This window comes from Siniperca chuatsi, linkage group LG15 (assembly GCF_020085105.1).
Source record: "Siniperca chuatsi isolate FFG_IHB_CAS linkage group LG15, ASM2008510v1, whole genome shotgun sequence".
NCBI lineage: Eukaryota > Metazoa > Chordata > Actinopteri > Centrarchiformes > Sinipercidae > Siniperca > Siniperca chuatsi.
Window position 1 is genome coordinate 19563362 of NC_058056.1, and position 15337 is coordinate 19578698.

General features: G+C 40.5%; 1 protein-coding gene across 1 annotated transcript in view; it reads right to left on the reverse strand.

The window, feature by feature from the left end:
- Positions 1-6845, reverse strand: part of zgc:110158 (uncharacterized protein LOC553590 homolog) — a 39093-nt gene extending 32248 nt beyond the window's left edge. Inside the window, 1 exon segment of the mRNA XM_044167297.1 lies at positions 6548-6845. Within this exon segment, the coding sequence (XP_044023232.1) occupies positions 6548-6603 (56 nt within the window). The 5' untranslated portion in view covers positions 6604-6845.
- Positions 6846-15337: the final 8492 nt, after the last annotated feature.

Genomic DNA, 15337 nt, shown 5'->3' on the forward strand with positions numbered 1-15337 from the left:
AGAATCACGCTGTTCTTTTACATTTACTCTTGTGTGACTGATGTTTGAATGGATGCTGGAAAGAGACAGAGTGAGTTTTTTCTGGTTCTTCAGTACAGAACCTACTGAAACAATCAGCAAACAGGGAAAGGTTACATTTTGTTTTTCTTGCTAGTTGACTTTCTTTATCTTGTTTGTTCTCAATAAATAGAGAAGTTGGCTGCATACCTGTCATTTAAACATCAATGGCATTAAATGACTTCCCATTTCTAGTCCTAACATTAATACTAGCAACAACTGGTGTTTGTTTGCTGGCAGTATAAATGAATGCTGTACACAAGTCGTTGCAGTCTCAAGGCTTGTGTTTGACCAGTCAGCAACGCTCAGTACTTTACCTTCACTTTGATAGTCTGGTAAGCCGTAAAGTTCCAGTCAGCTGTGAAGCACTAGCCTAACTCAGGAGCAGGAATTTTTGTTGGGGGGTAGAAACCACAACCCAGGAACTAAAACTGGCTCTAGGTTCCTGCGCTTGAAATGCAGGTGAAGCTCCAGAGTACCTCTAAAGGTTCCTGGAAAATTTCCTGCAATCAAAAAGGGCCATGTCATCTCAGCAGCACTTCTGTGGCCTGTATAGTTTTCCCACTCCTGCCTGCCTATGTGTATCTTAACAAGCCTAAGCATCCAAAGTCCTCAAATCACTACACAAGCTGAACAACATCTGCCGACCTGTATGAAAAATATTGTGTTCTGACTGAACACACCAGATAAGGACAGAAATAGCTGCATACAACAGGTATTCCCACTAATTCCAACAATATATTAAAATACCTTTTAAAAATCACTGCTATTATAAACAGGCCAGCCACACTTGATAACTGCAATCCACCAGGGTATATTAACACACACAAGAACCATGCTGTGGAGTGGGAAACCCCCATTGGCCCAACATTGTACTCCTAACGCCTTCACTTAGTCGTGTTTAATAGGCTGTTAATGGACCATCAATCGACCGCAGCGTGGATATGACAGTGCCCCGTGTGCCCAGAGCAGACAGTCCTCCGACAGGCCAATAAGGTCCTAATGAGAAGGACAGTAGCTCAGTGTCATAGTCCCCATCATTAGTCAATGACCTGATCAATGAAACATAGTTTTGAGATAATAAGGCTGTTGTGCAGTTTTTTTAACCACTACAGCAATTTGCCTTTCCAATGCTGTGTTTCCTTGTACTGTTGCTGATTGGTGTGATGAGGGTGATGTATATCTAAACACATTTAATGCATTTAAGCCTCTGAAGAAGATATGTAGTTGGACAATAAAAATTTTGGCCGATAAGCTCTTACTATCATCATGGTTTAAAGAAATTAAAATAAAAAGGTAAGTTTTAATCACTGCACTAAATTCGCCAATGCAGAATTTATCTATACATTTCTGCATCACCATGGTAGTAAGATGCTCAGCGACAGGGTGAAACCTCAGGGTGCATCACTTTATGGAGAATTATACAACCCTCTTTCGTAAAAAAAAAAAAACTCCTTTGGACAGACAGTTTGGGAGCAAATACAAGACAGAACTCAAACTGGATTGCAACGAAAGAAAGAATAAGAAAATTAATCTGCATCTATTTTGGCAATCGGTTAATCATTTAAGTAATTTTTCAAGCAAATATGCCAAAACATTGTTGACTCCAGGTTCACAAATGTGAGAACTTGCTGCTTTTCTTGGTTTTACAATATACAATATATATTCATATCGTGAAGGATATTTTGATTATATTGATATTGTGAAGGATACTGTGATTATACTGATATTGTGAAATGGGAATTTTTCACTGTTTTCTTATGATTTATTGAGCAACGAATAATCGAGGAAATAACTGGCAGATTAATTGATAATGAAAATAATCGATAGTTGCAACCCCTAATCACAGCTAAGATCATTTTAAATTCAAGTTTCTAAAGAATAATTAGTCATGATCAGATGTCTTTCCTGAGGTTCTCTTTTTTTTTTTTTTTTTTTAAATAGTTTTTCTATTGAGGTTTCTATTTTCTATGTATTCTAAGTGGCTTTTATGATTGCATACATATTTTTATTGCACTGTATACATGTGTTTTTTTTATGAATAATATATGACATTCGCCTGTTTAGTTAATGGTTTATACTTTAGTGTGTGTCCCTATGAAATAAATAAATGTGCACAACGTAAATGTCCACATGGGGGGTAGTAAAGCACTGCACACTTTTGTGTGAGGATCAAGGCAGGAATCCACTCATTTAGTTACTATTTCTACTAAATGCCTTGAATCAAGCTACAGATGAGGCGAGCACATGGGAGCAACAGAAATGGCAACAACTGAAGTAGTGTGTTACGATGGAGATAGGCTCTGTACCTGACCTATTCTTATGACTAATGCTATGCAAATGTTTAAAATATGCATTGTTAGCATGCAAACATAGTCTGTAAAAGATACAGATAGGCAAATAGACAATAACTGTAGTTTGGAGCCAATGGTCGCTACATGATCACACCTTGTCCTTCACATAGACACAACACAGTTGGGAGGCATTTTCTGAACATCATCACAGCAGGAGGGGTGGCAGCTGGCAGATATAAATGGATGCCACTTAAGAATTTTATGATTAAATGTGTTTTTAACATAGCAAAAGACTTGACTGTGACACATGATCAGTTGTGCTTGGATGTCACAGCAATCTGCACTCCACATACTAATATTAAGTGGTATTTGCTACATACGATAACAAAATAGGACAATGCTAATAATTCAGACACAACTATAGATAAACTTTCAAGGCTCTTCACAACATCCCATACAACATGGGCACTGAAATAGCCATCTAGACTACACACCGCTGGTCAATACGAGTGCTCTTCAGCTGTCCATATCCACCATACCCTTTTTCAGACTGTCAACTTGCAGCATCCTGCCTGTCGTCATGACCATCCTCCTGACCTGGGCTGAGCATAGGTTGGACACTACTTTGTTGAACCGGCTTTTGTGTTATGTTACGGAGAGGAATTTCATTTAAAGTTACTGACATTTGAAGATCGTTTAAGTGAGTCCACCATTTGTCTAAAAAATGAGAAAAGGTTGGGAGTGCAAGAGAGAGATGGCGCCTCCAGAGAGAACAGAAACTGAAACTTTGCTTGGTAATTATGTAATGCAATTCTTTGTAATTCTATAGTTTATCTGCACCATGCATCAAAACACAGTTGCAGACATGAGTCTTACTGAAAGATGCTGACCACAGATTAACGTCACAAGTCTTATACTATGAATGGGTCAACAGCGGGTTGAACATACATTCAGGAGACCTGCGCCTCCTCTAAAAGTGACTATAGTTTCAATGTGCAGTGCAGTGCATATGTCTCTGTATATGTACAGCGGGTCATCCTGCTCAGAAAGTAATAAATAGCTATGGGTGTTCCCCTCGTGCAGATAGTCACCAAGATAAGAAAACATACATGAGCAGCCAGACGTCATGAACAAACAAACAAACAAAGCAGAAGTAGCCTTCTAAACTTCCCGGAGTGATTTACACTGGTTAATGTTATTCAACTCTAAATACGTGTATCATACTGCACAACAACAACATATCCAACAGCAAAAATACATCCCTGGCTGCATCGACTTGCTTATTTCAACACAGACAGTAGGGCAGATTGGTTGTTGTACAAATGATGATGCTCTTAAGAGGCTAAAGACTGCTGTTCTGCTAACACACACACACACACACACACACACACACACACACAGCCATGGGAATCTGACCACTTTCTGAGGCTCCCACCAATTTGTAGGTCACAAAGCTCTCTGTGACCGCTGGTGCAGAGTGTAAGTCACTGCCACTTTCAGGTCAGTCTAGTATGGGGCCACACACACACACACACACACACACACACACACAGATCATTATTTTACCTCTGTACTTTGCTGTTTACTGATCACATTACATGATTCCCTGCATCTATACTGATTTTAACAAGTTTTGAAACACCTGGCAAAGGCTCACAGGAAGCTTTAGGTTACAGCAAGTGCTTCAAATATTGATAGTGTTTGCCCTGTACACTGCAGGTTTACTGGCTTGCTTAATACATGTACAGCATTCTTTAGGAGTTTGACAAGAAGGGAATAGTTAAGGACTTGGCCTTATGTCTGAGGATAGGAGGATCACACTGCAGATCCCCCACCCAAGAGACCTTCAATGAAATTTTTATGTGTGGTGTGTTTATGTGTGATTTTGTGTTGGTTGCAAAAGGGGCTGCATGTGTGTGCACCTGGTCTATTGCATTATTTAAGCTCAGAAGCTAGCTCATAGAAAAGGAAGAGAAGTTTGAGAAGAAGAAGAAGCAACAGCAACTATTGGATAGTGAAGTAAAGGGAGAGGATAAAAATTTGTTTTGACTGAAACATAAGAGGGGGCTGGGGTCATATCCCATTTTTATAGAGGAGGAAACAGTGGGTGTTACAAGGGATCAGAGGAGCAGTCAAGTCATGATGGAGAGGAAAAGAGGACAGCAGTGGTCGTTTTTGACAGCCAAAATGTGGAATTATATTCATAAGGAAAGATTAAAAAAATCTGAAAGATAGCACCAGCAACACTTACTCCCCAGTTTTTAAAGGTTATGTGGCCTGGTGACACCAAAGTTTTTCGCTGTATAGCTCCTCAATTTTGATTTATGCATTTTCCCCACGCTAAAACTAAATTTTCTTCCTCCATCACACCACGTGAGGTGACCTCCTGACCTCCCTCCCTGCCATTGCCTCTTACGTTCTGAGATGGGACATCAGTGCGTGCATACACTTACTCCCATGGAGTGAGAAATCTCCCTAATATACACCACCGGCGCACCTGACATCCTGCCTGAGGCTCCGGACAAAACCCCCTCTTTAAAGATGGATGAGTCTGCCCACCATATCTCCCTCTTTTCTGTCTCTTTCTTTCTATTCTGTCTCTCTCAACTCTGACGCAAAGCTGAGAGCAGCTGCTTCAGTCTGTCTCAATAATTCAACACTGAAGCAAGGGATGAGGACTTTGAGAAGCAGCAAAGGACGGGGAGGCAGATGAAGAAAGACATTCAAAGAGCGATGCATAAAGAAAGAATAAGGGTTCACAGCACAGCGAAGGGAGGTGAGGGCTTAAGGTAATGAGGCGCCTGCTGATCTTCACGCAAACATACACACGAGTCTGACAACTCTGACTTCAGTACCCCAATCTGCTGAGTGGTCCAGTCAGTCAGAGAGTGAGCATTTGCTGGTGTTCAAACCCATCCACTGTGAGGAATAAAGCCATAAGCATTGCCATGTGTGGAGGCTCTTACCTCTTATTTACAACTAGGTTATTCAGCTGTAGTGTAATAGGAACTACCATTAACACAGCACAGGGCTCTAAAACAATTACATCTAACAAAGTTTAATGAAAACATGTAGGGGTCTTAGCTGGCTTTGTTAACGGTGACTATCAGCAAAGGAAGTTCCCTGCAGATACTGGCTTCTATTTCTGAAGTGATGCATACAACTTTGTTGAATTCATATTTCAGATTAACATGAAAACTCAGATTATTTAATTGTTGGTTAACGTGCGGCGTGTCTCCTGAGCGAACAACAGGCATCGAGACGGTGGCATGCAGACAAAGGGATTGGAGGGCTACAGCTCCCCAAGCTAACACCACCTAAGCTTCCTGATAAATCAGCCACTGAAAACCCTGTATCTGGGTCTCCTACAGCAAGCGGTGGCGGCAATTACAAGCAGTTTATTTCCAGCACTCATTCGCACAACTCGGGGTGACTTAAGAAAATCCGTACGGGCGACAAAAGTTATGAGGCGCAGCTCTCCTTGCACGGAGATCGTAGCAGAGGCTGCCCGCTGACCGAACACACACATGGACACAATGTAGCCAGCGCGTTCGGAGACATTGTGGAACGTGGGGCAATTCTAGAACACGTTCCTGTGCTATTTTGTGACAAAGCCCCCTTAAACAGCTGTATTCTATTTTTACCTGCTGCTTCAGCGGGGCGACACAAAAGCCAGCTAGCCACAATGCACAGCGTCACTCCAAATGCATTGTTCCTCACACTGGGGCGAGGGGAGAGATGGAACTAAAGTGGGATCCCCATCAATGCTCCTCACAGACAATTCATCCCCGAGTGCACATGTATACATTTATTAGTAGAAACACATGCAGCAACACTCCTTTCTTGTAGAAGTGGTGCAACTTTAGTCGCTAAAACTGCCACTCTCTCTTTTGCGTTAGAAAGAAACAAGAAACTGGAGTGAAACTGGCAGTGTAGCTAGCTGCTTGGGCTAACTTAGCAGCCATGCCTGTATAGTTGGAGGATGTAAGAGGCACCACGACACGCAAAGTGGCAAACACAACGAATAAACTATCACAGCATCACTTTTGTGGCTTGCATGTTAACAAAAAGAGCTCGCTGAACATGCGTGCTCCTGCTGAAGTGACTGAGGTGCCTCACATCAGTTAGCAAGTTTAGCTACCTAGCACACTCTTCTAGGCTGGATCTCTGTTGTGACAGTGCAATAATTTACTTACTTTTCTCTTGCTTGGCTATCGGAGGGGACCACAGCTCCTTTACCCTTGCCGTACATCTTGGAAGCTGTTCTGATACTTTATTTTATCCCACTCGACACCTGTCAAAGAAAGCTACCAGGAAAAGCTACTATCTCCATAGCTACCCAGTTAGTGTTGTCTCCCTATTTCTCCCTTGCGCTCTCTTTGCTCCGGTTTCCTTTTTTTCTACATCCCCAACATTGCCCACAAATCAGGCAGGGTTTCAGCCGGGGGGAACTTGAAACAGTCCACTGGTGGAGCTTTTTTTTTTTCAATCGCTGTTCCTGGATTCAGCTCACGCCCCCCCTGTTGTGAGACGGTGGGGGCTTCTTAAAGCCACAGTGTCTCAGTTTTTGTCGACTTCGCTCAAGTTCAAGTTCTCTTCTGGACGCCTTCAAGTTTCTTACATTGCATTTGTGCTCATGTACAGTACCAAATTGCTAATTAATTGCTCCTACTATTTTGAAATCTTTATTTAATCATGATATGTATAGCTGTATTCTAATGGTACATTTAAATTATTTTTTTTGTCCTAATGTCACACCAGAAGGGCACTTGCTTGGCCCAAATACCCACCTGGGTTGATCTATGTGCCCCTGTGTTCAGCCCAAGTACCTGTCCTAGTGGGACCTAGTGGGACAACTATGAACGTTAACCCTTACTCCACACACTGAAGAGGTGCCTCCTACTAACTTTCACCCCTGACCCTCAGATAGTCTATGCACACCACTGATTGAGGTTGTTACGTTACCTGATTATATAACTATAAATAGGAGTCCATAAGTAATTGTATTGTTTCTTCATGCAATACTAGGCCATTGGTTCCCAAACTGGGCTCCTTACAGAAGTGCAAGGGGAATGTTTTATTTTGCCATTATTTAATAGTTTTATTTTGTTCTATTATTTCACTTGTAAGCAAAGCTGTTTAAAGCACATATTTCACTCTGCCTGTAACTAAATGAGGTCTGAGGTCAAACGTGTCTATTTTAGGTGTTCTCCAAAGAAGAAGAAGACGTTTGAGAATCTTTAGGAGACACCTACAGACAAGCTGAACCATATCGACAACAATACTTCTCTGTTTGTCCATATTATTCAGTTTTCATTCAAGCTTATTGACTTGTAATCATTTGAAACTTTTGTTAAGGCTGCCACATCCAGTTTCCTTTGTGGCTCCAAAAGTTTCCAATTTTACTGAAGAGCAGATTTAGAGCAGCGTTCACTGTCTTGATTTCAAGGTGGTTTTAACACATTTTTACACAGGCACATTGTAGGTTCTTGTTTTGTCACCTCAGTGTTAAAAAAAAAAGATTTATTTCTCAAAATGTCAGCCACTCGAACATTTCCTACAAATTAAACTTTGCTCTAATTTACCCTTCAAATAGTCTGCTATAAGTAGCTAATAGTATGTTCATAGGTACACAACATTTTAATCAAGACCATTATGTAGAATGCTGCAGCTATTGCAAATGTTTATGTAGTGGCCAGGTATGCTGTTGGCTCTTGGTAGCGATGTATAAGTCTGTGTCATGTCCCTTTAAGAGTGTGTAGAGGGCAGTTGCGGAGTTTGTGTGTGCACGTGTGTGTGTGTGTGTGTGTGTGTGTGTGTGTGTGTGTAAGGCAGGGATAGGCAGTGTGTTCTGTTTTCGTGCTACTAGCTGTGGGAAGGGCACAGCTGACTGTCTGTGTGCGTGTGTGTTCGTGTGCACGCCGGTGTGTGTACGTGTAGAGACAAGCACGTGTGTGTGTGTGTGTGTGTGTGTGTGTGTGTGAGAGAGAGAAGAGAGAGAGAGAAAGAGAAAGAGAGGGCAAGAGAGAGAGAAAGAGAGAGAAAATACATTTCTGTATGAGTGTGGCAGGGCTTGTTTTTTTTTTCCATGAGAAGACAAACACCTCATGATGAGCAAACATAATATAAATGAACAGAGGAATAAGAAGACAGAAAGAGCAGGCGTGAGGAGCACTGTCTTTATAAGCAGCAAGAACATTTTCTTGGTGAACTAATGTATGTAATATATAAAACACAGATGTACTCGAAGATGCAATAGACATGGAGTAATGTGATTTTACAAGGGATATACTGTATATGTTTACAATATGTATACTGTGAATTGTATTTAAATTCACAATCAGAGCAAGACAATTGTTTTGTTCCAGTTATAGCTATTGTATGTGGAATTACTTGTAGAGTTACATACACACACATAGACAGAGAATTTTTAATCTTTAATCTTAATCTTTTAATATTTACATGTGTTTCAGACTGCGTCCACACTAAATCGACTAAATATGAAAACGCTGTTTACATCTGAAAACGACTTGCGTCTCCACACCAGCATTTTCAGGTTGTTTTAGTACTGATCCTCATCCACACTGAAATGCCAAAACAATAAATGAAAATGGTATTTCCTCACAATTTAGTTGTTTTAATTAGTTAGTTCGCTGTCTGTTGTCAGAAAACGGAATGAGCATAAAATAGCGATTGAACGCGGCTCATAAAATCTACCTGCTAACTGGGTAAATCGTTTTTTTCTGGGCCTCTGTGCTGTTGATCAAATTACTCTCTAATCTTATCATTGCAAAGTCGTCTGACAAAATATGTACATTCAAAATGAGTGATCACAGAGAGGGGTAGAACAGGCGTATGCCATTATCTTCCAAAAGCTCTGTTTTCCCCATCCACTTTAAAATGTGTGGCTGGCTTTTTCAGATTTATCCACTCTGGAGACCACTTTCAAACAAGTTACATTTTTAGGTGTGAAAATGCCGTCATAGTGTGGACAGAGGGCCAAAACAGTGAGATCAATGCAGATGCATTTTTAAAATTAGCCGGCTTAGTGTGCAGGTACTCTCAAAGAGAAAGACAATGAGATAAAGAGAGAAAGTGATGGTGTAGGTATCTTTTAAGCTCTAGACCACAAACTCTATCACTGTCTCATCATAGCACCAGTATTGATCCAAGAACCCAATGATCCTTGGGAACACTGGCTCTTCCTCCTTTGCACAGACTAAACACAAGCACCTCTGTGTACTTTCTCTTTCTCTGTTTCCTCTATTTGATCACATGCAGACGAGCAGATAAGGTTGTTAGTGTTTTGTCCACATGCTTCATTCCTGTTCATCCATCCTTCCTTCATCTAACCACACCACCTTCCAAAAGTGTTGTTGGCAAAAAAATTGAAATAGCGCAAAAAGGTTTTTATGCTTGGCTGAGATGGAAAAGTTGGTGCATTGATAAAAGCAAAATGTGGCAAAGTTAAATGGAAACAGACGTACATGAAGCATGTGACTTAAACATCCACTGAAGCTTCCGCTCCACTAAAGGGACTAAAAATAGCGGCAGATGAAAACATCAGATCTGTGTAGAGCGATGAGTAGACTATAACCTTCCTCAAATTAATACATGAAACAAACACAAATGCTATATTTCCATCATGAATTCTACATCGTTTTCCATCATTTGAGGTCTGACTGGCGCTCTTTTAATTACATCATCTCGTTGTGCCCTCTTCTTCAGCAGTGGTTTAATGGCACCCAACTTAACCACCAACTGCACCAACTGTTCATCTCGATGAACCAACTCCTAATATTCACGTAACGGTAGTGGATGGAAATTCGCATTAATTCACGTTCTTTTTGCTTGTGACATCTTGTGACTGTATTTCATAACTTTCCTTTGGTATGCTTTAAATGTCACACAGTTTTGTTAGACATGGTTTATGGTGAAAAAATGCTATACCTGTAACCAGTTTGCTTACATGCATATTCCTGAGCCACTTTGGCACAGATTCATATACTTTGCAAACTCATTTCTGGGTGTGCTGCACTTTGTATTTCAAACGTACGATAGTTTGCTCTGAAACACGACAATGCCGGAGCCTTATTTGGTTTATTATTTGGTTTTCAGCACCTGGTAACGCTGCCCTCTAAACTTTCTTTATGATCCCCCTCTCCATCCCTCTCTTGCTTCTCCCTCTGGTATCTCTCTCTCCATCTCGCCTCATCACTCTCTACTTCCTTCTCTTCCACATCGTCGTCCTCTTCTCTGACCCACTTTCCTGCCTTCTCGCCACTATCTCCCTCTGTTCTTCCTCATGCACCCACATCCTTCATCTCTCTCTCTCTCTTTCTCTTTCTCCTCCCCCTTCCACTTCTTCCTCCATTTCCGTTCTCCCTCTTCTTGTCTCCTGCCATGCTTCCCCTCCCTCATACTCCTCACGCTGTTCCCTTCTTCTGACTCCTCACCTCTCTCCTCCATTTCTCTACTTTTCTTCGCAATGGATCTTCATCCTTCCATTCTTACACATGTTCTCTCCTTCTCTCAGCCCTTTTCTCTTCATCTTTATCTTCTGCATTCTCATTCTTCCTCTCTCCTCCTCTGCCTCCTTCCTTTTTCCTCTCCCTTCTTCTTCCACCATGAGTCATCTTGTGCACTCTGTGCTCCCCTCACTACGCCACAGAGCCACTCAGGACAGACATTCATCAGCGGCTGAGATGATAGATGCTGCTCACCACAGCCCCAGCAGCCAGTTAGCCTGGGGTGATGCCTTATGCATTCAGATTTCACCTGGCTAGCTGTAGTCTACCGCCTCAACCAGGATCCATTGCACACACAAAGGGACTCAAGTTTACACACACACACACACAACACACACACACACAGAACTGCCTGGTGACTGGATCTGTGTGGACAGAGAAAGTTTGGTACATGTACGAATGCATATATTTGCACTTTAATAAAGTGTATTTAAGTGTGCATGCAATAGTGCTGGAATTGATTTTGTGTGTGTGTGTGTGTGTGTGTACATATGTCTATGTGTGTGTGCTGTAGATTGTTAGGTATGTAAATTCCAGGGGAGTTAGGTTAATTGGGTCTGAAAAAGAGGTGGGTGTGTCTCTCTCCTCTATGACAGGCTTATTTACATAGCAAAGCTGTAATTACCCTAACGAAGCCCCTATCCTATCAGGAAGAGTGCACACACATACACACACAGATACACACACACATATACACAAAGACACACATGAGCAATCCCCAAACAGGTTTGAGCTCAATCATGCCAAACCTGTATTTTTCATCACTCCAGATCCCTCTTAGAAGCATTCCATTCACATGTTCATTTCTAATTGAATGGCATCCTTTGCAGTGCCAATCAGTCGGTTTGTTGGAATATCTCTATCAGAGCTCATTGGCTTCTAAGAGAGATGTGGGACCCGTTCCAGCACTTAGCAATCACTTCCTTCCTTCTGCCCCTCCGTAAAAACAGGCTTTCCCTTTGTGAGTTAGGGGTGACAGAATAAAAAAGATTTGCTTTGTGTCATATCAATGTAAATCTAAATTCCAAACCATTGTTAGAGAAAATGAGAAGATGTAAGAACAGAGTTGACATTTGGGGGAATCATTATCCGTCAAACCAGCTCAAAGTAAATTAAAATGAATATTCTCCATGTAGCGAGGCGCGTTCAATCAGTTTGTTAACAGAAAAATTCACCCACAAACTTTTGACAATTTTCTGTTGTCAGTGTGTTATTTTTGGATGAGGGGTCAATGGATGGGGTATTTCTATGGAAGCAAAATAGGGCCATTAATGCTTTGAGCTTGTGAAATGATGTTCACAAATAATTTCACAGCCTGCAGTTGCATAACACCATTTGGGTGCATGTGAAAAAAACTTGCATGCATGTATCTGAATATGTGACTGTAAAAAAGTTTTGCAACTGTAGAAATATTTTGTGTATGTGCAATTAAAATATGTGCAGGAATATTTCCAACAGTGAGGTTTCACACAGTCTGAGAGCCGGACTCACAAATGTCCTATCTTTGTATGTGACACTGAAGTTACAAGCTACAAGCTATGAGTTACAAGCACGAATTTTGGCCCTGTTTTAATGTCTGTGCTGACTAGCCAATCAGCACATTGTCCACTGACCATCCAATCAGAGGAAGTCAAACTGTCCAATCAGGGGGCTAAAGGTTCTAGCACATTCTGGTTACTTCATCCATCTGTAGTATGCTGGTGTCAACATGGAGGAGCCTGAGGGAGACGGGTCCAGTTTGTTCTCATGTCTTTTCTGGTAAGTAGCAGTGAGCCTCTCCTAACTGTTAATGTTTTGAACAGTAGAAATACAGGTCTGGAGTTTTAAAATTGCAGTAAAAGTGGTTTCTAACTCATACAGAATTTAAACATGAACTGAAGTGCGAAATATTTGTGCAGCATAGTTAAGCCCTTAATGTTGGCTAGCTAATATTAGCCTTGATGCTATCGCTCGCATAGCCGCTAACACAAACTTTAGCTTAGTTGACTGACAAAAACTAAACATACTTTATCATAAACATTCTTTATTTATGAGTGAACTTGAATTAAACCTTGATTTACACATTACCTTTGATGCTTTATTTTATGTACTGTGATGTAAAGACTATTGCATATCCTCAAGTCCTAAGAGGCAATAAGATACTGAAGGGATGCAATTTTGCCTTGTTGACACCAAAGTCAGTATTATCACACAACTAAGTTTCTTAAGCAACTTAAATTAATTTATTTAAGACATTTTAACTTCCTGAAAATTTCAGAATCTTGAATGAGACTTTGATAATAAATAAGGAAATAAATTGTCCACCCTGAAAAGGACTTGGGATTTATATGAGCTGTGAGGTTGTTTTTTTGACGTGAGCTGAAAATCTCTCTTTCTTTCTCTCTCCCTCACCCCCCTCACCCTCCTTCCACTCCTCCCGACCTCCTCCTTCCTATCTCTAACTGCAAAACATCACTGTTGGTGACTCTGTGGCAACTCAGCAGTAAGTTCACACACATGAATGAAATGTTAGACTGAATAACCACAGTGTGCCATGAAGATGTCTTATACACAGTTAATAAAGTGGTTGTGAAACACTGAGACTTCTAAACAGTCCCACTGAGTAGATACATTTCATGACACCAGTGTGTTTCACATAAATCTAGCAACAACTGGAAATGCAGTATTAATATGGGTATTCTGTGGTGATTAGGATTTTACACTGTTCATGTAAAGACATTAAAAGCAAACACCTTTTATGACATTTTAACTTCGGGTAGAAGTTGCTTAGTTGGATTTCTTATATTGAAACAACTGTCAAATGTTTGTTTCCATTTTGTCTTACAGGTGTCCTGCTGTCCATCTGCTCTCCTATATCAAAGTGACTCTCTGTCTTTGGAAGTTTGAAAACTTTGCAGAGCGTAAACAAGTGTAAAAGTATTACCACTGCACACATTGTATTAATTCTCCCTGATTCACATATAATTGTACCTAATCTATAAGCATCCACATTGTTTGAATCAATAAGTGTGTAGAAGTGCTTTGTTGTTTAAACCTTTATATACTGTTACATTTACGTTAATATTATCATTAATAGTTCAATATATTGGTTGTGTACAATAAAACATTACATTTGTGGTGTTGGAGCACAACAACAATGCCAAAGAAGGAGGTCAACATGATGCATCAGGTGTACCACAGGTATCATATGCTGTAAAGAGACGACTTTACATTGATGATCTTTAAGATTACAATAAATGTCAAGTTTTGAAAATGAAAAAATATAATTTACATAATTTATTTATCTTTTGCACCTGGGATCCAGGTGGGTTAATTAGCGCCGAACATGCCAGTAAAGTTTTACATCGTAATTAACTAGATATATCAAGACAGCTGTGCATGCATCCCAGAGTTTTGCATATTTAGTTTGTGTGGTCATTGCTAATGTCTTAGCTAGCTACGGTTTGTTGGCTAACGTTTGTTGTGCCGTTTGAACAAGTAACGTTAATATTAAGGAAAGTAAGGCTATGATTTCATAATGGGAGAACATTTGTTTCATCTGTCACACACCTCGTTCATGAGCTGCTAAATTTCTTTAATATCAAACTCACAGGAGCAGAACTCCTTAATAGAGAGAGCTGTTCGCAGCTTTGTGGACATCTTGTCAAATGCACAGCCAAAAATTCAAGTTTCAAGTGTGCCACAAGCTCACCAGCAGTCAGCCATAACAGCAACCTGAGGAGACACGCAAAGGTATGATGTGACAGGCATAAGTATAATTATTATAGGATAATAATGTATTTGTTGCTCATTATTGTAGCTCAATATAACTTTGAACAGGTACAAGGCAGGAACGCACACCAAGATTAGTGAAATTCCGACTCCATCGGATTGTGTACAGACAATGTACACAATCAGAATGGGGGTCGCAGACTCCAGCTTTGATTCAAAGTCATCATGCTGATCGGAGGGTGAGTGGGCAACCTATTCTGTCATTTGTTTGTACATGATCCTCTGAAGTCGGCACCTCACTAATCTTTGTGTGCGTTCCTGCCTCCCATTATGAAAAACATAAGACTGAGCATATTTTGCTATATTGACAGTTCACTACTGTCCGTTCTAGATTTGAAGATTGTATTATTACCCAATATTGTTACTTTGTTCACTCGGTTTATTTTCCAGCTGACTTGAACATGTTACAGATTGCAAACTGAACCTTTTCGACCTTTAGCTAACTACCTTCCTTCTCACATTAAATGCCTGCAGCATTATGTTTTTAATATTAATGTTACTTGTTCAAATGGCACAACAACAAACGTTAGCCAACATACTGTCGCTAAGACATCAGCTAATATGCAAATTAAGTAACTCCGGGATGCATGCACAGCTGTCTTGATATATCTAGTTAATTACGATGTAAAACATTACTGGCATGTTCCGTACTAATTAACCCACCTGGATCCCAGAAGAGTTCACCTC